Source organism: Mustela lutreola, chromosome 7 (assembly GCF_030435805.1).
Source record: "Mustela lutreola isolate mMusLut2 chromosome 7, mMusLut2.pri, whole genome shotgun sequence".
NCBI lineage: Eukaryota > Metazoa > Chordata > Mammalia > Carnivora > Mustelidae > Mustela > Mustela lutreola.
In genome coordinates, this window is record NC_081296.1 from 117727610 (window position 1) to 117748559 (window position 20950).

A 20950-nucleotide genomic window follows, 5' to 3' on the forward strand; every position below is an offset into this window, starting at 1 on the left:
TTGGACCCCGCCCCCCGCCCCAGCACTGCTGAGGTCAAATCCATCCCCGTCCAGGAACCTTCTGCAGCATTTTCTTGCCCACCTCCCCCTTCGCTCTAGTCGGGCTCATCCACAGTGTGGAATCCAGTGATTCATTTGGACAGAGGTCAGGTGTTTGTATACCAATGTGGCAGTTTCCACACAGAATAACCAGATGGCTTGTTTATTCCAGTCCAGGGAGGGAGAGTTGGGAATAGTCTGAAAGGCAGAATAGAGAGTATTTCCTTTGGAACTGAGAGGAAGGTGACTTAAGAGGCAGAAAAAAATGGAGCCCAGTTAACCAACTGCAAGTTTTCTAACCACAGGTCACTAAGGGGAGAAGGACCCAGAGAATCTGCCACACGAGAAAGAGCATCTAATAAGACTCATCATCCTTTGGTTTCTTGGGCCTTCTGGGTCACCCGGCTGATGGCAGAGACATGGCTGGGATCCTGGCTGAGCAACCTTAAAGAGAAAGATTTACAAAGCATGGGACCTCATCCCTGTGGGCACTGGGTCTCTGGGGACTGAGCCAAGAGCTCCAAGCACAAGCTTTAGCCAGATGTCCCTGGTCCCTGGCTCCTTTTTCAAACCCAGGCTTTCTAAGACAAAGGAGGGGGTGGTTAAAAAGGAAGAAACTGGCCTACGAACAGGCCAAGGTAACTGGGACAGTGACTGAGCTAATGATCCTGAATGTCTGAAGTTATGAGAAAGGACAGTTAATTCCTGTAAATACTAACATTTTTCTAGTATCTTATTACTAATAAAAAACTTTCATAAACTTTATCTTACTTGACCTTCACACCACCTGTGGGAAAGTACTACCATCGCATTTTATGAAATAGGAAATTGATTTAAACATCAATCAATTGATGTTTGAAAACATCATCAATTGATTTAACAACATCAATTGATTTAAAACAACATCAATTGATTTAAACATCATGGCAGTAGCATTAACGGTGGAATCTGGGTCCTGTGACATTTTCCCCCTCACCTCAAGACCTTCAGTTTCAGAAATAAAAGGCTACACCCATCTTTCCAACCTTGCCACATATACCTACAAAGCAGATGACCGCCGTCTTATAAGAAATACAGGACCAAATACCTTCCTTGCCGGAATGCTCTTAGGCATGGGGGAGTGGCTGGAATGAGAGGAACCAGAGACACTTCTGATTCCTCAGTCTCTGTGGAAACATTGATCCCTGCCTAGGCTGCCAAGGCAGCCCCAAAGATAACACTGAAGAGAAAACGGTCAAGAAAACTGGTGGAACCTGACAGCCCTTTGCTGTGCTCTGCCTATCCACCAGAACAGGTCCATCTCACCTCTCTACTTTGGACCCTCACAAAGCTTTGGCTTCTCCCACAGGTCAGTCAGAGTGGACTCTCAGGAAAGTCAGCAGACTACTTAGGTTTGTTTTTAAAAATCCTGAATGGACCCCAAACTCCCAAACTGCCGTGGTTACCTGTTGGCCAGATGTTCTAAATCACGTCCAGGCGTGCAATTCTGCACTTCGCAGTCCCCCACCCGGGGGGTAGTGGGGGCAGAGGGTGCACACAGAGTCTCAGTAGATGAGCTGCAAGCTCTTAGGGAGACCCAGGCAAGGCAGATGGAGTCTCTTTACCCATCAACCTGATCAACTTAATTCCGCCAGCTTCCCAACCTGCTTATTAGACCTGGCTGCCACTCACACAGTTGAAATGGATGAAGCTGTGTCATGCCTGTGTGTCACCCTTCACTTCTGAGGGCCTTCTCCACACACGAGTTCCTGCTTCTGCCTGCACCTCCTCCTTTGCTCTCTCATTGCCATTTAATTATGCGACTTTCCTATGGTTCTACTCTAACTCAACTTAAGCTAATTAATTATGAACATTGTTCATTTTCCCTAATAGATCATAAACTCCTTAGAGACAGATACTATGTTGAATTCATCTCTGTGGTTTCTTTTCCATTTTCACATCTGGTGAAATTCATCTCTGTGGTTTCTTTTCCATTTTCACATCTGGTCAAGAGTTTTCGCTTTACACAGAGTAGGAGTACAATCAATCACTGTTAAAATGGAATTTACCTTGGTTTCTTTAAAAAATAGGGTATCTGTGAAACATATCAAAGGATCCCTGCACAAAAGACAGTTCCACTCCTCATACTGTCCTTTGACAAGACTTACGGAATCCCACTCCCCCTCTATCACGAGGGTCACTGCAGTCAGGCTCAGCAGGCTCCGAGACATAAAGAAGGTAAAACCAGACTGGCAAAGACAAGGGTTCCTAGTTTGCTTATTGAAAGAGGTTAAGATTACATAAGCAAAGCAAGGGATTGGTGCTGTTATCTGTCCTCAAGGGAAATCAAGGAAGGACTTTTTAAGGGTAGGGAATAGGGAGGAGGGGAAGAAGGAAGAAGAAAGGGGGTTTCCTACAAGAACAAGGGCGCAAGAGCTGATGGCTGAGACCTGCATGGATTCTCCATCACGACAAGGAAAGGAGACACCCCACTGCTTCTACAGAATGGGAAACCCAGACACTCACAAGGTGAAAGGCCTTCATGGTCCCAGAGGGGCCTAGGGCCCTGCTCATTCCTCAGAGTCAGCTGGAGACTGAGGCTCCTGGGAGCACAGTGGAGGGAGAGAAGGGAGAAGAGTAGTACTAGGAAGTTCGGAAAGGGCCACTGAATGATGGAGCACTGGAAGGCTCACTCTAGAAAGTGCTTATGGGAGAGGCTGGGTCCTTCTTACAAAGTGAAGATGGAGACAGCTGATGATGGGGCAACAAATCTGATTTGGGTGAAGGACGGGTGGAGCATTCCATGACTGATGGAATCCACCTCTCCTCCTTCTACCCATCCACTACCCCACGGAACTCAAACTTTCTTTACTGGCCAAGGACGTAGCACCAGAGCATAACTTCCCTGGGCTGACTCCAGGGAGGCAATGGTCACAGCGGTCGGCAGGAAAAAATCCCAAGAATCTCATCTCAGCCAGCAGGGTGGAGGAGAAACCATTTCTGCTGGAGATTTAAGTGCGAGCCTGTGCGCACACACATACACACACACTCTCTCTCTCTCTCTCTCACACACACACACACACACAGAGAGAGAGAGAGAGAGAGAGAGAGAGAAATCTATTATGACCCTGCTAAGTAAAAATCTAATTCCAGTTTAAGGATAAGAGGTTTAGTCCAGAAAATCTGGCTTCCTGAGCCACTATGGGGAGGATGTTATCTGTTCTCAATTTCCTATCAAATCACTCTCTTCTTTTGGGATGACAGCGAGGATGACAATAGTTTCTCTCTCCAGGACCGGGCATTAGACTGAGTGCATCAGGAAGCCCCATGCACTGCCAGCTGGCCCTCTAGCCCCTCAGACACTCCTTCACCCAGACTTTTTCTTCATTGGAACTCTGGCCCCAGGTCATTCAGGACAGAGGAACAGGGCAGGGCCTACCTTGCACCTCCTCCCACCTGGGATGAAGTGAGGGATGCCTGGGAGCAGAGGCTGCCTGAGCCTGTGCTCCCTCCCAACAGGGCTGGGTCTCTCTGAGCCACATAACTGTATCTCCCTCGCGTCCCTGCCACGGCTCACGCCAGTTCACCCAGAGGACTGACCGCAGGCAGGGAGGGGGACTGAACCTGGGGACTATGAGACCGGCTCCTCTAACCCCCACGGCCCCAAATGGTACCTGCCAAGGCCTTGATCCGGGACCTCTCAAAGAGCCTGGCTGAGCTGTTGTCATTATCCAGCTCATCGTCCGGGGCAGCCCAGCGGGCATTGATCCGGCTGTACGGTGGCTGGTTGCCCACGTTTTCAAACTCCGTGGCCGATGTCATGTCAGCAGGCTCTCAGCGGTTTCGCCTGCCTCAGTCTTCATGGAAGGGTCCCTAGGGGGGACAGCAACACAGTCAGAGGGTTAACTCCCCTCCCTCGGACTTTTTCTCAGGGGAAACTTCTTTGGAGTATCCAACAGGGGTAGGTCCTGGAGGGAGCGGCACACCATGCCAGCGGCCGGGCCATGCTTCCCCCGGGGTCTCTGGGTTATAGAATATTGCAGCGGCAGCGGCGGCAGCGGCGGCAGCCACAGGAACGGCGACTGTGGCGGCAGGGATGGAGAGCTGCATGCAGAAAGGGTCAGGACGACCAGCAGGTGGAGACGTCAGTCGCTGCAAGCCCGCTTCCTCCAAACCTGCGGCCACCACAGCTGCAGGAGCAGGGGAGAAGGGAGGCTCTCTGGGAGCCAGGGGACTGGGCAGAGTGGGGGATGGTGTGGGGAGCTGAGGCGGGTGCTGGGCAGAAGAGAAGCTCTACCCTTTGGACTGGGGCCAGGACCAAACCTGGAGGGGAGGTGGGGACAGGAAGGAGAGGTGAGAAGGTGGAAGTTGGCTGAGTCCCGCTCAAATGTGCATCAATGGGGAGAGAGACCAAATGTGAGATGCCACGGATGCCACCAGTCCTGGCAGCTGCTGGGGAAAGTGGACTCTTCTCAGAGGCTGCCCAAGATCCCTCCCAGTGCTTTCCCAGCAGCAAATAGTTAGAAAGCTGAGCTCTTGGTTTTGCCTTCTCTGAAATGCAACCAGGTATGTGGACAAGGTCTTCTGTTGAATTCCAAATCAGACCAAGGAGCCCAGATGACTTGCTGTCCCATCAGGTTCATCAGTGTGATGTGGGGGTGGTGGTGAGGGGATCTCACGGATGGTGGAGCCATGTATGTTCACCCATGCAATGCACGTGGGCAGCAGGAGCTCTGTGTTCTTATTCGCCCGTCATTTATCATGTTTGCTCATTCATCCGTGATTAATTCACATATGTACCAAGGCCTAACTAGAGGGCAGGCACTGTGCTAGGCAGTCAGGAGCAAGACAGGAAGGTCCCTGACCTCATGGGAGTTTACACTCTGGCAGCAAGATGCCCAATTAAATAAGCATCTTTAGTAAGGTATGATGTATGCCACCACTGGGAAAGAGCAAGGAATGGTGGACGACTCATGTCACGTCAGAGGGAGGGAAGTCTAAGCTGTTCCTAAAGGGAGCTTAGAGGCATTCTGTGAGGGGATAAATGGAAAGGGACAGGTCTAAACAAAGGGGATAAAGAGCAGGTACAAGAGTTCTGAAGGTGAGAAGGAAAACATGGCAAAATTTCGGAACCTAACAATGTTACTAGAGGGTGAGGGCAAGGTCAGGGAGAAAAGGGGGACAAGAGCTAGAGGTACAGGGCTAGGTCCTACATGTCTTGGGCCTTTGGAAAATCACTAGCTTTCCTTCTGCCTTAATTTCCCCACCAATACATGCCTTTCAGGCAACTTCCCATGGAGCTAAAGGGATTCAAGAGATCAAGTCTCTAAGACCCAATATGGAGCCCAGAGCCTCCAAGAGAACAAAAGGGGGTGGAGGTGGGGAGGCCATGAGGCAGGAAAATGCCAAGTGTGAACAACCGGTGAGCTGTGAGGTATACCACTCCCTCCACGAATGTGTGCATACACATACCACACTCCCACACTCATACACACACACTCCAACATGCACATGTGCACAGACATCCACACATGGACAAACACATCTAACACACACACTCACACACCCAAACCAGAGTAAGTTTGAAAAAAATGACACAAGCTCACCAATCCAAGTGTAAATGCAGTGCTGTTGCCCTTATTTTTCCGACACAGAATCACTGAAGACTCCTTTTCCCCAGGCTGATTAATCAATCCCACCACATCCCTTTGAGGTAAGACAGGAGCCAGAATTATCCATCTTAATTGCACAAGGAAGAAAACCAAGGCCTCACACTGGATGAGGCCTTCCCAAGGTCATCTAGGGAGTTATTGCTACAGCCTGGGCTAAAGCCGAAGCCAGTGTGAACATTTATCCCCTTCTACTAGACAGCTTTTAGGGAAGCAGATTAGATTTAGGCGGGATAACACAGCACATGAGGACAGAGGCATTCCTCCGCTTTCAGGACCTGGCAAAGGTGTTTGCTTCTCAGCAAAGGGGAGGTGTAAGGTGGGGAAGCCAGTTCTCACCCCACAATCCCCCACAATGCCAGGCCTGTGCCCAAGAACACCCTCATCACTTAGAGCCTGTTGTCTTCCATAAATGGAGGCGGGACTTCCAGGGCTGAGATTTCTCACTGAACTGGTTGGGCAAAGAGCTGGGAAGGACTCCCTCCTCCCCATGCTCCCCCCAGCTTCCCCAAAGGGGAGGCTACTGCTGGCTCCCAGCTCTGTGCAGGAAGACTGACAGCCTGACCACCTCCCATTGAGCCGCAAGCCTGTCCAGTAGCCCCCATGAAGGGCCGAGCTGCCAGACACAGGAGGTGAGGTAAGATCAGATCCTGCTTGCGGGAGGTAACTGGACCCTGGCTCTCCTGCTTGTCTTGGGTTATTTTTAAGAGCGGCTGAGAGAGGCCCAGGCCCCGGGCTGGTGGGAGGGTGGGGGGTGAGATTACCTTTGCCACGGCTCCGTAAATAAGTCTGCCCCAGAAAGATGAGCCTGAGCAGGCACACCAGCAGGCCCAGCATTCGAGACAAGATTGATGGCCCCGGGTGCAGAAGAGCGGCCACTAGACAGCAATTCATCCTGCTTAAAAACGCCATGCCTCCTGCCGCTGTGGCTCAGAGAAGGCAGCGGCCAGGCAACGGGTTGGCCCGGAATGTAATACAACACAAGTGTATGTCCAAATAACCAAGTCTAGGGTTTTAGGGTGTTTGGTTTGGTTTTTAGAACGTCAGGTCCCTGAAGACAACCACCAAAGCAAGAAGATTCAGAAACTCAAGGGAATTCCTCTTTCTCCTGCCTCATAACTGTGCCCACCCCAGGGGCCTGACCAGACTGCATTCTGTCAGAGCTAAGGAAGGGGGTGGGGTGTGCTCAGTGAGTCAGCAAGGAGAGGATCTTGGAGAATCAGGTGTGAAAGACAGAAGAAAAGAACATCTGAAAATAGGAGAGCTACAGATGTTTATTCCAGGAAAACAAAACAAAAGCAAAAACAATACCTACAACCAAGCTTGACCCAGAGCTTTCCCAGCATCACCCATGTCAATTTTCATTACTGTCATGATATCCCTTTGAAGGCCTGAGAATAAAGAAACCAACATGACTGAAAAGAGCAGTGTATGGTGGGGGCTCCTGGGGGGGGGGGGACACCTAACCAAATGGGGAGTCATGGAAGTGATACTTAAGTTCTTACCTGAGGGGAACATGGAACTCAGGTAATCTAGTCACATTTTTAATGATGTAAGTCATCTATGCATCTAGAATGGTCTTCCATAAGTCTGGAAGACAGCAAGTACGTGACTAACATTTGACCTTAACCTGCACCTCATTCCCCCGCCAGCAAACCCAGGAGAAAGGGCATAAGAAGTAGTTCTTTGTCCTTTCACTACCCATCCCCCAGCAATGCACCCTCAAGCTCCTAAGAAGTCCTTCTCCCAACCCATGACACCCTTGTCAGAACACAGGTGGCTCCCCTCTCGCCTGTGTGACTCTGCCCAGAGAAAATCCTTTTTCCTGTCTACCTACCTGCCTATTGCAGTGGGACAGGCCAGAGGCTTACCCTCACCTGCCGAGCTTCTGCCACCCACTAAAGCCAAGTTATATTTTGATCAGGAAGGGTTCCTAGAAGACTGGCCTGCAGCTCAGGACAGAAAAGCTCATCTGATTGGACCGGGCCCTCACAGAAGGAGCACCTGCTTGGTAAGTGGATTTCACAGCTTCACTGCGGACACCCTTAGCTTCACCCTTTACAGTGCGCCCAGGACCTCATCTGCTTCTGAGATCAGGTGTGAAGCCTCAGAATCTCAACCTCATGTGCTATGCCCAGTTGATCCCCAAGGCAGTCGGGAATCCAGGAAGTGGTGGCAGAGGTGGCAGAGGTGGCTGTGGCAGCTTCTCCCCCACCTGCAGGGGCTGCCGGCACCCAGCTCACACACAGCATCAGCCCTCCCACAATACCAGCACGGGGCAGAAGACAAGGGGTGCATGGCTCTTTTCTTCCCCATCCCACCTCCTCTTCCCTGGGTGGCATGGATGAGAAGCAGCAGTGCCCAAAGCTTTACTTCAGGACTGGGACATGGCGGGAAATACAGGAGGAGACTGCTGTTCCTTCACAGGGTCACAGGTCGCAGGCTGTTGCAATGCAGTCTTCCTTCAGCAGAGAACTGAGACCCATCCTACCTTTAATTTTCTCTCTAGATGTAAAGTTGGACTCCTCCTCTTCTTTCTATTTTGTCCTGCCCCTTTCTGCTACCCCAAACCCACTTTTAAAATATATTGGTACTATGGCAACCCAGGTCAGGAGATTAAATCCTGAAGTTTCCCTGGTAACTTTTCTGCCAGTGCATTTACTAAAACAGAACATCCTCCTACTCCCTCTGGTAGTAATCTCACTGCATATTCACAGACACCTTAAAGAACAAATACATACTAAAATAGCACGTGAACCCAAGAGACGCCCAGCACAGAGTACACTAACTTTATCTCAAACCCTAACCTCCTGCCCACCCCCCAAGCTCTAGTCTGGCGCCTCCATCAGTCTACAGATATCACCACCCTGAAATCACTGCTCCATCTCAATATGGCTAAGCCTGAGCACATAGCTCCCAGGACAGAACAGGCAGTTTCAGGACCATGAGGTGACAGTGAGGCCCAGTGAGATAAACATGCCACCTGTGGGTGACCGTTCCAGCAGATGGACCTCAGCAGCAGCACCTGGACTATGCTGCTTCCCCTCCCCAGGGCACACTGCTTTTCCTACACTTTGCAGTTTCCATTCCAAGTGGCCCTGGCTGCCAGTCTGTGAGTGGCAGAGTACAGTTAGGCATTCCTCAAGTGTCAAGACTCCTATCCACGGTGGCCACCATCAAGGATCCCGATGCATTTACAAATCCCTGGCCATTCTAGCCCACTGCTTCCCCAGACCGATCTGCTCCAGTTTCTGTCACCAGGCAGGGACTTCAGGTCCACATGTCACAACTTGTCCACTCTTATCATGGAAACATCTCCTAGTAAGAACTGGCTCCAGTTAAGCTGCAGCTGCTGGAATGGGAGTGGGGATCTGGTGGGATCATGACCCCAGCAGTTATTCCAGAGATTTGGTTGGGGAACAGGTGCAGATCAGCGTTGATATAGGAAGGAATTGCCACCTCAGCCCTCAATAGCGTCTATAAGCACCTCACGTCCTACACAGAGGCAAATGTCCACTAGGAATGGTTAAAGGAGATAGGAGAGATGATACTCTCAATATACATTGTTTTCAAAGACTATCTTCCATTGGGATTCTTGGGCTCAATATCTACATTTATGGAAAGCAATTACAACCCAGTCCTACCTCTTATCTTTCCCAATTCACTTTCTTTCAGGATAGCCACTGGTCTCTCTCCACAGAGAGAGAGAAACCTCTCTCTGTACCTCCCGGAGAATAAGTAATATTCTATGGTAGTCGAATTAAACTTTGAATGCCCAATTTCTCTCCTTCTATGAAGACTTTTCTAGAATACCCACAGTGACCTCTCTCTTCTCTGATGAAAATTGTCAGAGAGGTAGTAAGTTCTCAGTGTTGGAGATGGTTAAGAATAAGTTGAAATAATTGATTTGAAATAATTATTGAGGTATTTCTAATGAAATAATTGATTCAGAAAAATATTTAAAAAATAAAATAATTAGGCTAATGGAGAACTACGAAATGGAATCAAGTTCCCAACACTTGAATTCACTGATAAATCTTAGTATCACTAACAACAGATGCTGGGTGTCTCCTGATATGATACAGTATGAAGGATAACACAACCAATGACATTCTTGCCAAAAAGGTTGAACCTCAATCTGATCAATCTTTAGAGTTAAGTTCTCCTTAAAGGAATTACAGGAGACCAAAAGACAAGCTAAAAGACAATATGAGAAATCAAGAGACAGACCTACAAGTTGGGATATTCTGCAGACAACTGACACTATTTCTTCAACAAGTCAATGGCTTTAAACAAATAAAAAAGGAGGTGAACAGTCGGGACTGTTGTAGATCAAAAGAGACTTAGGAGATGTAATAACCAATGATATGTGTACCTTGTTTGGATCTTGAATCAAACAACCATTAAAACACATTTTTGAGACAACCAGAGATATCTGAATTATAGCCTCAATATTGGATGGTAACTGGAAATTACAGTCAATTATGTTAGGTGTGATAATGGCATTATGGTTCTAAGAAAATAAACTTTTTTTTTTTTTAAGATTTTATTTATTTGACAGACAGAGATCACAAGTAGGCAGAGAGGTAGGCAGAGAGAGAGGAGGAAGCAGGCTCTCCGCGGAGCGGACAGCCCGATGCGGGGCTCGATCCCAGGACCCTGGGATCATGACCCGAGCCGAAGGCAGAGGCTCCAACCCACTGAGCCACCCAGGCGCCCCTAAGAAAATAAACTTTTAAAAAAGATTTTACTTATTTATCTGACAGAGAGAGAGCAGGAGAGCACATGCAGGGGGACCAGCAGAGGAAGAGGGAGAACCAGACCCCTGCTGAGTAGGGAGCCTGATGTGGGACTCCATCCCAGGACCCTGGGATCAGGACCTGAGCTAAAGGCAGTTGCTTAACCAGTTGAACCACCCAGGTGCCCTAGAAAATAAACCTTTTTTAGAGATGCTGAAGAATGTAGTGTGTCGGGGGGCAGACAGGACAGGTCATCTGGGATTTGCCTAAATATGCTACAACTAAGTGGGAAGCAGTTGAGGTAGAAAACCCCTAATAACTGTTGACTTGGGATGACCTACACATGTGGGGGTTCATTCTACACATGTGGGGATTCATTCTACTTTGGGTATAGGCTCAAAAATCTGTACAATAAAAATGTTCACTTTCCATTAAACTTAAATTTTATCAATTTTATATTTATATATTTTATCATAAAAAGTCATATACCCTAGATACAACTGGAACTTAGAATACAAGTCAACCCCTTATCATGGTTGTAATGCCTAGCATGGTTTGACTTCTGCCTTCCTCTCTAAGCACATCTCTCCACACTCACCACCTGCAACCCACAAGCCTTTCAGTTGTTCCAACTTGCCATTTCTCTGCATGCTGTGCCCTTTGCTTGTGTCACTTTCTGGAGTATCTCTGCATGTCTGGTCCTTTAGGTCTCCTCTTATTTTTTATAAAAATTTATTTATTTATTTACCACACACACACACACACAGCGCAAGCAGTCAGAGTGGCAGGCAGAGGGAGAGGGAGAAACAGACTTTTCACTAAGCAGACAGCCCAACATGGGATTTGATCCCAGCACCCTGGGATCATGACCTGGCCTGAAGGCAGATGCTTATCTGACTGAGCCACTCAGGTACCCCTAGGTCTCCTCTTAGATATTATCCCCTTATAGAAGTCCTCCCAAGCATCCTCCAGTCTGGGCACATTGTCTGACCCCTTCCTAGCACTCATCATAATAGTAATTACTCACATATCTGTCAGTTTTCGTTTTTGCTTCTCCCTGCCTAGACTATAGGTTCCTTTCAGGCAGCAGCCACATCAGTCTTATTCATTATTATATTCCAGTGCCTGGCATCGTGCTTGGGACATATAGGCACCAAATATTCTCTTCCTCCTAGGGACCTAAGCTCAAACTCTGGAGTCTCTTTAAACCCTTTTGTTCCCCCCCCCCCCATATTCCTTGATCTACTCATTCAGTTATCCCACTTAGGTGTACTGGGTACTTATTCAATATTTATTCATCATCAAAGCCAGTCATTATGCCCTTTAAAGTGCTTCCTTTCATCATTCTTTTATGTTCTAAAGCTTCCACTTCACTTTAGGCCCTTATGACTTTTCACCTGGACTTGGTAATGGTCCATCTCTGTCCAGACTTGGCCTCTTCAATCCATTCTGCATGGTCCCTCCCATGACGACATGCCTCTAGTCTGTAACACATCCATCACACACAGTCTGCCAAAGACCTACACTGTCCAGTGCTGAGCTCATGCTTTCCTTTCTAACTCTGAATGTCCTTCAACCCCCACCATTGGGTCAGATGCCTCTAACTTTATTTGTGCCACAATCCATACACTGAAATTTAGGCATCTTTCCTCTCTCCTGGCAATTTTAAGCAATTTCCAAACATTTAGAGTCACAATATACAACATTTTCCTAGAATCTGAGGGAAGTCAATTTCCCCTCCTATCCTACTCCATGGATCCTCTACTCCCTCGACATCTAAGTGGAGAGGACAACGGGGATGGGCTCAGGGAGAGCTGACAGTGACCTGTGCACAGATTCCCCGCCCCGGTCAGTCCCACATCCACCCAAGTCTCATGGCTATTTTCGGGTGAGGCCAGATCCTCACTGTCTTGCCTTCTGTCCATCCTGCAAACCTTGGAAGATGAATCTTAAGCTTTTCCTCCCTTTCATTTTCATTTTAACATGCTCAAATCTTCCCTATCTTAAATAAAATTCCTTGCCCTATTTTCTCTCCCCTCTGTCAGAGCCAAACTTCTTGACTAATTGACATATGAGCAGCTGACTTACAAGAGGAAATACAAAAGAATAAAAGCCTATGAAGAGATACTCAAGGTTATTAGTTACCCAAGAAATGCAGTTTAAAGCAAAAAGGAGATCCTATAGGCAGACATTATAAGCTGGATAATGTGAGGTGTAGGTGGGGATGTGCAGAGCAGGAAGCTTGGGCACTGCTGATGGGAGTGTGAACTGGCCTAGCCATTCCAGAGGGCAGTCTGCCAGTTCTCAGGCAGGTTACACATCTGTAACTCTGTTTCTGGGCCTAGAGACCAAAGAAACTCTCATGCAGTTCTGAAAGTTCTGAAATGCATGATGCTCACTGCAATAGTGATGATGGGGGTGGTGGGCAGGTGGAGATAACCTGTGTGTCTGTCATAGGGGGGTGAATGATAAAATGTGGTGAACGTACACATGGAGGACACATGGCAGCACTAGAGGATCTTAAAAACACAGTGCTGGATAAAATAAATAACAGAATGGGATCTACAACACACCATTGACATAATTTTAAAATACACGCATATAAAACAATATTTATGAGCATATTATAAACAAGAGAAAAACAAACACGTGAAAATGGCCACTTCTAGGTTGGAATGAAGGGAGTGGAGAAGGAAAATGAAAAGAAAAGAAAATACCAAACAAACAAACAAATAATTAAAAAAAACAGTCTGGTTAAAAAATGGGCAGAGGACCTGGTTAGACATTTTCCCACATAAAACATAGAGATAGCCAACAGACACATGAAAAGGTGCTCAACCTCACTCATGATTAGGGAAATGCAAATCAAACCCATAATGAGATACCACCTCATACTTTTTAGAATGTTGAAATCAAGAAGATAAGAAACAAGTATCGGGGAGGACGTGGAGAAAAAGGAAGCTTTTGCACTGTTGGTAGGGATGTAAATTGGTATAGCCACTGTAGAAAACAGTATGGAGGTTGCTCAAAAAATTAAGAACAGAAGTATCATATGATCTAACAATTCCACCATTGGGTATTTACCCAGAGAAAACAAAAACACTAACTCAAAAAGATATATGCATCTCTATGTTTACTGCAGTATTTACAATAGACAAGACATAGAAGCAAACTAAGTGTCCATCAACAGGCAAATGGATCTCTCTCTCTCTCTCTCTCTCACACACACACAAATGAATATTACACACACACAAATGAATATTACACAGCCATTAAAAAGGATGAAATCATGCCATTTGCAACAATATGGATGGACCCAGAGGGTATTACACTGAGATAAGTCAAACTGAGAAATACAAATAACATATTATTCAATTCATAAATGGAATCTAAAAAAATAAACAAACAAAAAGCAGAATCAGAACTATAAATACAGAGAACAAACTGATGGTTGCCAAAGGAGAGAGAAGTGGGGGCTTGGGCAAGCTGGGTGAAGTGCAGGGGGAGGTAGGCCTCCAGTTATGGAATGAGTAGGTCACAGGAATGAAGAACAGAGCATGGGGAATGCAGTCAGTGATCTTGTGACTGCACTGTAATGAGCCAGATGGTGGCTATACTTGTGGCGAACATAACATAATGTATAAACTTGTCAAGTCACTGTTGTGCACCCAAGGCTAATATAACATTGTGTGTCAACTATACTTAAATTTAAAAAGACTTGTTAAAAAGAACAGAAAAGAAAAGAAAATCAATCAACCACCAACCAACAAGGAGAATGGCCTTGTCTAGAAACTGAGTTGTATGATGACCTCTGCTCCTAGTGTAGAAATAGATATATTATATTTACGTTCAAGAGAGCTTCCTCATCCCAAATTCACTCTTCAATTCACTGAAATCTGGTTTCCCCAATCACTTCATGAAATTATTCTCTCCAAAGTCACTGAAACCTCCCTTCCTTGTTGATTAAAATCACAGACGCTTTTCAGGTCTTATCTTGACTTCTCAGCAGCATTAAGCTCTGTGGAACATTCAAAAATTTACTGAAGTTGCATCCTTTGTCTTCTGGGACATGCTCCTTGTTCTCTTTCAACTTTCTGGTCCTTCTTCCTTGGCTCCTCTGTGGGGCTTTCTTCCTCTACCTATCCCTTGAATGGTGATGTTCCCCAGGGTTCTACCTTGGGCCCCCTTCCCTTCTTCCTCTGTCTACGCACTCTTCTAGGCTATCCCCTTCACACTCATGACCTGCTAATTACCATCTCAAGCTACTGGCTTCTGAATCTATCTCCTCAACTTCCATCCATCACATCCAACTGCCTTCAGAACATCCACCTGGAAGACCCACAGGCCTCTCACACTCAACATGATCCTTAATTGACCCTATGGCCATCCCTGTTCCAGTTTTTCCTGTCATATTCTTTATCCAACAATATCCCAATGATCCAGACCAAAAGCTGGGGTCATATTCTACCCCTCTCTTTCTTTTCCAGTATCTCGCCTACTCAGTTCCCTCAGTATCTCTCAAATCTCTATTCTTTGTCTCTACCTTTCCTCACTTCTGGTCACCATCATCTCAAGTCTAATGGTTTCCTGCTGATTTCTTTGGATCTATATTTGCCATTTGCCTACCATATCAACCCATCCTCAATACTATAGCCAGAAAGATCATTTTAGAATACAAATATGAAGATGTCACCTCCATACTTTAATAGCTCTTCTCTATCTCAGAAGAAAGTTTAAAACCTATAATAAATTGTAGTCAAAGAGCTACATGATCTATCATCTTACTGAACACCATTTCCATCCAAACCTTCCTCCTAACTTCCCCAGTTTCATATCCCCACCATAATGAACTCTAATTATATTCCTGGCTCTCTCTGGTCATGCTCTTTGCACATGCTTTGCACATGCTAAGCCCAGAAAACCTTCCTTCATTTTTGGAATAATTTCTCTAAAAAAAAAAAAAAAATTTTCTATATTTCTTTTAGAGAGAGGGCGAGCAGGAGGGGCAGAGGGAGGGAGGAGGGAGGGAAGGAGGGGAAGAGAGATAGAGAGAGACTCAAGCAGACTCTGCACTGAGTGCAGAGCCCAACATGAGGCTCGATCCCAGGACCCTGAGACTATGACCTGAGCTGAAACCAAGAGTTGGACACTTAACCAACTGTGCCATTCAGGTGCCCCTTGAAATAACTCCTTGCCCTCAGAACTATCTTAGCCATCACTTCCTTCAAAAAACTTCCCTACTGGGGTGGTTCAGTTGGTTGAGCATCCAACTCTTGATCTCAGCTCAGGTCTTTACCTCATGGTCATGAATTTGAGCCCTACATTGGGTGTGGAGCCCACTTAATAAAACAAACAAACAACAACAAAAGAGAAACTTTCCCATCTCTACCACCAACCCCTGCAGCTATGGGAGGTGAGGGTGACTATTTTAGGTTCCCATCACACTCAGTGCTCATGTTCATCAAAGTGCTTAACTACACTGTAGGATAATAATCTACTTCTCTTCTTTCCCAATAGACTCTACTCTACTTGAAACCAGGGACATCCTTATTCATTCTGTCTCAATTAGCCTAGTATACTGCCAGGTGTGTGAAATGAGGCTACATAATGTTGAATAAGTAGATGAGAACTGAGAAATGCAGAGCACTGCTCCCTAAAAGCATAAGGGCGCTTCCTGCTGAGGACATACTGAGGAGGCTATTTTAGAGGTGAAGGTGGCGAGGGGACCGGAAACATAGCATGAGGCAGCAATGCCAGGGATTAAAGCTGGGCATCAATGCCCTGACATTTGTCACTGTTGCCCTACTGTCCCACCCACACATTTCTGACACCTCCTCCTTTCTGGCTAGACTGTGGTGGCATGAAGGATGGACAGTGGCAACAGGGCCCATGCTCCTACAAATCGTGACACCCTTCAGAGTAGCTCTGACACAGCCATGCCTCAATTTCCTCACCCAAAACATTGATGAAAGCAGAAGCTTCTTACCCAGAACTCCTCTAGACAGGGAAACCTACCCCACTTAGCTGAGAAGTCTTTTACTTACTCTTTCTTGTGCCACAGAAATGTCAGTCACAGAATGGTTTCTACCCATACATCTCTGCCATGCAAATGAAAAGAGCTATTTAAAAAGCTGAACCTATAAATAATATATAAGTTATGGGTGCCAATTTAATTATTCATTCATGTTGGAGCTTTTAAAATAATTAAATAAAAATTAACCTTTTAAAAGTTGCTCAGGCCCACAAAGACTCCTCAGGGAATAGATGTTGGCCAGAGGATTTCCCCATCCTTGGCCATGACACAAGCCCAATACAGTGGGAACATCCTCTGGAGACATATGGGAAGTTGCCTACAAGGGGCAGCTCCATTCCTGCAGCAGAAACAAGTGCAGCCACTTCAGGCCTGGCAGTTCCCAATGTGCATAACCCCCCAGGCCCACAGAGAGAACACCTCTTGGCCACTAGAGTCTATTAAGCCCCTTCCCTGGGTTCTGCTGATAGGGAGGCACTAGCTGCTAGATCATACAGTCACTCTGCTGCCCACAGTCCTCAGGGAAAGTTCTTGGCTCTTGATAGGACTAAGTAGCAAATTTCAGGGCTAGAAAGGGAACCTGGAATTTATTAAGACCTTTATGCATATTGCCCCATCTAATACATACCCACACTCACAACTGTTAAATATTATTGTAATTATTGTTATTGTTGTTACTGCTCTATCAAAACCATTGAAATCCTAACTCCTGTAGTAGTGCATTCTTCTATAACTCACTTCACTACTCTGTACCTATCCTTCATCTGTAAAATGGGGGAAACACCCTGTGTGTCTGTGGTGGAGACTGCTGGGGTCTAGCAATGTCTGATTTCTACTCTTTCTACAGACGACCTGGAGGCATTTTCCTGTTACCTTGGTGTGGTTATGTGATTAAATGAGCAGATGTGACATGCACCACTTCAAGACCTGAGCCATAAAATCTTCCCATAATGTCTTATTCTTCCCTGAACTCCTAGAACCTAGACTACCGGGCCAAGGTGGAAGGAGTCTGACTGCTGGGATAGCTATGAGGAAGCAAAGCTTCTGCCTCAGTTTATACCCATTTACTCATATATGATATGAGAAAGAAATAAAAATTTATTTTATAGTTCTGTATTAGGGCAGTTAGGGTACCCAACCACTTACCACACAAAGCTGTTATACAGATTAAATGAATTTATACGAAAATGATGTAAAAACTCTACAGTATGATATAGCCCCAAGGTATTCTTATTTACAAATAATATACAGTATCTCCTTGTAGCAGATTTGTGGGTCTACTCAATATGCATGCTCTCATAACAAAAAGGAACGTGTACAATAGGTGGAGTCTATTGTCATTACCTTATTGCCCCTTCTGCCACTCTCATTCCTTTGTCGCGCTAACCCATGACAGATGCCTCTACTGAGCTGAATGATCCAAGTGGAACTCCTTCTTCAAACCTGCTTCTATCTTTACTTTAAAATGAAACTGACATTGACAACTTAATTCCCTATCATTGTAAACTCCTCAAAGGGAAGAATGCCATTTTTACCATGGAGGTACTTGCACGTGGTAGGTATTCATTTAGTACATGTTAATTGGGTGAAACAGATATAGATCTAGCCTCCCAAGGTGCCAAACTATCCCTCCCAGGGAACACATCTTAGTAAGGGCCTTATGGAAATACAATACCTTAACCCAAAGGAGGGGTAAGAAAGAGACAGTTTAGGAACAAACCAGGCCAATGGATAAAAGGAGTAGCACATCCAAACCATGCAAGGGAATCAACTGTGTACTGTATCTTTGGGACAGCCAGCTCTGCTTATAGAGTTTCTGAAAAGTATAGACTTAATTCAAGATAAAACTTGTGCTAGGAGGCAATCCTGGGCAGAGAGAAGGAGCTGTCCAAGGTTAAAGAATGTGGGGAGAGGGTCAGAATGAAGCCCGTATTTCCTGCTTTCTAGAGTTATACTCAGACTTCTTAACTTCGCCTCACTGCTGTCCTGTCCTTAACTTCGCCTCACTGCTGTCCTGTCCATAATCAAGGGCTTTGATGAATTTCCCGCCCTATTCTAGCATCTTGTATTTAACTACAGCATCAAGGCAAGCATTCATAAGTAAGTAGAGACTGTTTATTCATTAATTCCACAAATTTTTATTGAACAATAGCGCTCTACAAAGCTATGAAATACTTAGGTACAAATGGAACAAATTATGTGCAAAATCTCAGGCTGAAGATACAAAACACTAATGAAAGAAATTAAAGATCTACATTAAATGGAGAGATATACCATGCCCATGGATTGAAAAATTCGGAATTATTAAGATGTCAATTTTCCCAAATGGATTTAGAAATCAATGTAATACCAGTCAAAATCCTCATAGAATTTTTAAAATAGAAATCCACAAGCTGATTCTAAAATTTCTATGGCAAGGTAAAGAAAATAGAACAGTAAAGTCATTTTAAGAGGACTCACATTACCTGACTTTAAGATTTACCACAAAGCTATAGTCATCAATATAGCATCATATGGCGAAAGGATAGACATATAGGTCAATGGAACAGAATAAAGTCCAGAAATAGACTGATATATATATATATATATATATATATATATATATATATATGCAAATGATTTTCAACAAAGGTGCAAAAACCATTTAATGGAGGACAGTCTTTTCAACATATGGTGCTAAACAACTGGACATCAGAAAAAGGGAATGAACCTTGACCCACACCTCATACCACAAACAGAAATTCACTCAAAATGGATTATAGACTTACATGTAAAACCTGAAACTTCCAAAAAAAAAAAAAAAGGAGAAAGTCTTTGTAATGTTGGGTTAATATTTTAGATGCAAACCCAAAAGGGTACTCCATAAAAAAAAAAAAAATCAGGTATCCTAAAAGAAAAGAACTGATAAATTTGGCCACCATAATTAAAATGTCTGCTCTTTAAAGAACAGTGTTAAGAGAATGAAAGTTTAAGGTTCAGACTGAGAGAAATTATTTGCAGGACACATATCTGATAAAGGATTGTAGCTAGAATACAAAAAACTCTCCACCAAAAAAAAAAAAAAAAGAAGACCTTAAATAAAAATGAGCAAAAGGTTTGTACAGATGTTTTGTTGAGAAAAAAAAAAAAGACATGGAAGGGGAAAAAAGCACATGAAAAGATGCTCAATTTCATTTGTCATTAGGGAACTACAAATTAAAACCACAATAAGAAACTACTATACACTTATTGGAATTTTTTCAATATTATTAAAATAGCATTGACTATATTCCCATGCCATGTCTTTCATCTCCATGACTTATTCATTCCATAACTGGAAGCCTGTACCTCACACTCCCCTTTACTCATTTTGCTAATCTTCCTACCTTCCTTCCCTCTGGCAACCGTCGGTTTGGTCTCCATATTTATGGGTCTGTTTCTCCTTAATTTATTTTGTTTTTAGAGTGCAAATATAAGTGAAATCATATGGCATTTTTCTTTCTCCCATTTATTTCACTCAGAATAATATCGAGGTCCATCCATGTTACTGCAAATGGCAAGATCTCATTCTTTATGTCTGAGTAATATTCCATTGTCTAGATGTCCCACATCTTTATCCGTCATCTATCAGTGGGCACTTGAGTTGCTTCCATATCTCGGGTATTGTAAATAATGCCGTAACAAAATTAGGGAAGCATATGTCCTCTCAAATTCACTTCCATTTTCTTTGAGTAAATACCCATAAGTGGAATTACTGGGTCACATGGTATTTCTCTTTTTAAATTTTTGTTTTTCCACGTGGAGCTTGAACTCACATGACCCTGAGATCAAGATCTGAGCAGAGATCAAGAGTCTGATGTTTAACTGACTGAGCCAACTAGGCGCCCCACTCTTTTTATTTTTTTTTTAAGATTTTATTTATTTATTTGACAAAGAGAGACACAGCAAGAGAGGGAACACAAGAAGGAGGAGTGAGAGAGGGAGAAGCAGGCTTCCCCCTGAGCAGGAAGCCTAATATGGGGTTCGATCCCAGGACCCTGGGATCATGACCTGAGCCAAAGGCAGACGTTTAAAGACTAAACCACCCAGGCACCCCTTTTTTAGGTTTTTGAAGGAACCTCCATACTGTCTTCCACAGTGGCTACACCAGTAGATTTTTTTTTTTTTTTAAATAAAAACTGACAATGATAACTGCTGGCCAGTATGCAGAGCAACTAATCTCTCAAACATTGCTGGTGGGAATACAAAATAGTACAGACACTTTAAAAAAGAATCTGGCAGTTTCTTATAAAATTAAACACACATTTACCATAAGACCCAGTGATCCTACTCATAGGTTCACACAAAAGCTTCTTTATTCATAATGTCCCCAAACTAGAAACAACCTAAAAGTTCATTAACTGGTGAAGAGATAAACCAACTATGGTGCACAATGGGATATATTCAGTGATAAAAAAGAAAGAATTCATATACATATAACACGAATGAATCACAAATGCCTTATGCTAAGTGAA

The 20950-nt window shown here is 44.8% G+C and overlaps 1 protein-coding gene across 2 annotated transcripts in view; it reads right to left on the bottom strand.

The window, feature by feature from the left end:
* SPTB (spectrin beta, erythrocytic) overlaps positions 1-20950 on the bottom strand; it is a 128282-nt gene that overhangs the window by 70790 nt on the left and 36542 nt on the right. For both annotated transcript variants that reach the window (XM_059182339.1, XM_059182340.1), the window contains exon 2: positions 3693-3891. In XM_059182339.1, the coding sequence (XP_059038322.1) occupies positions 3693-3840 (148 nt within the window). In that variant the 5' untranslated portion in view covers positions 3841-3891. The remainder of the gene's footprint in view (positions 1-3692; positions 3892-20950) is intronic.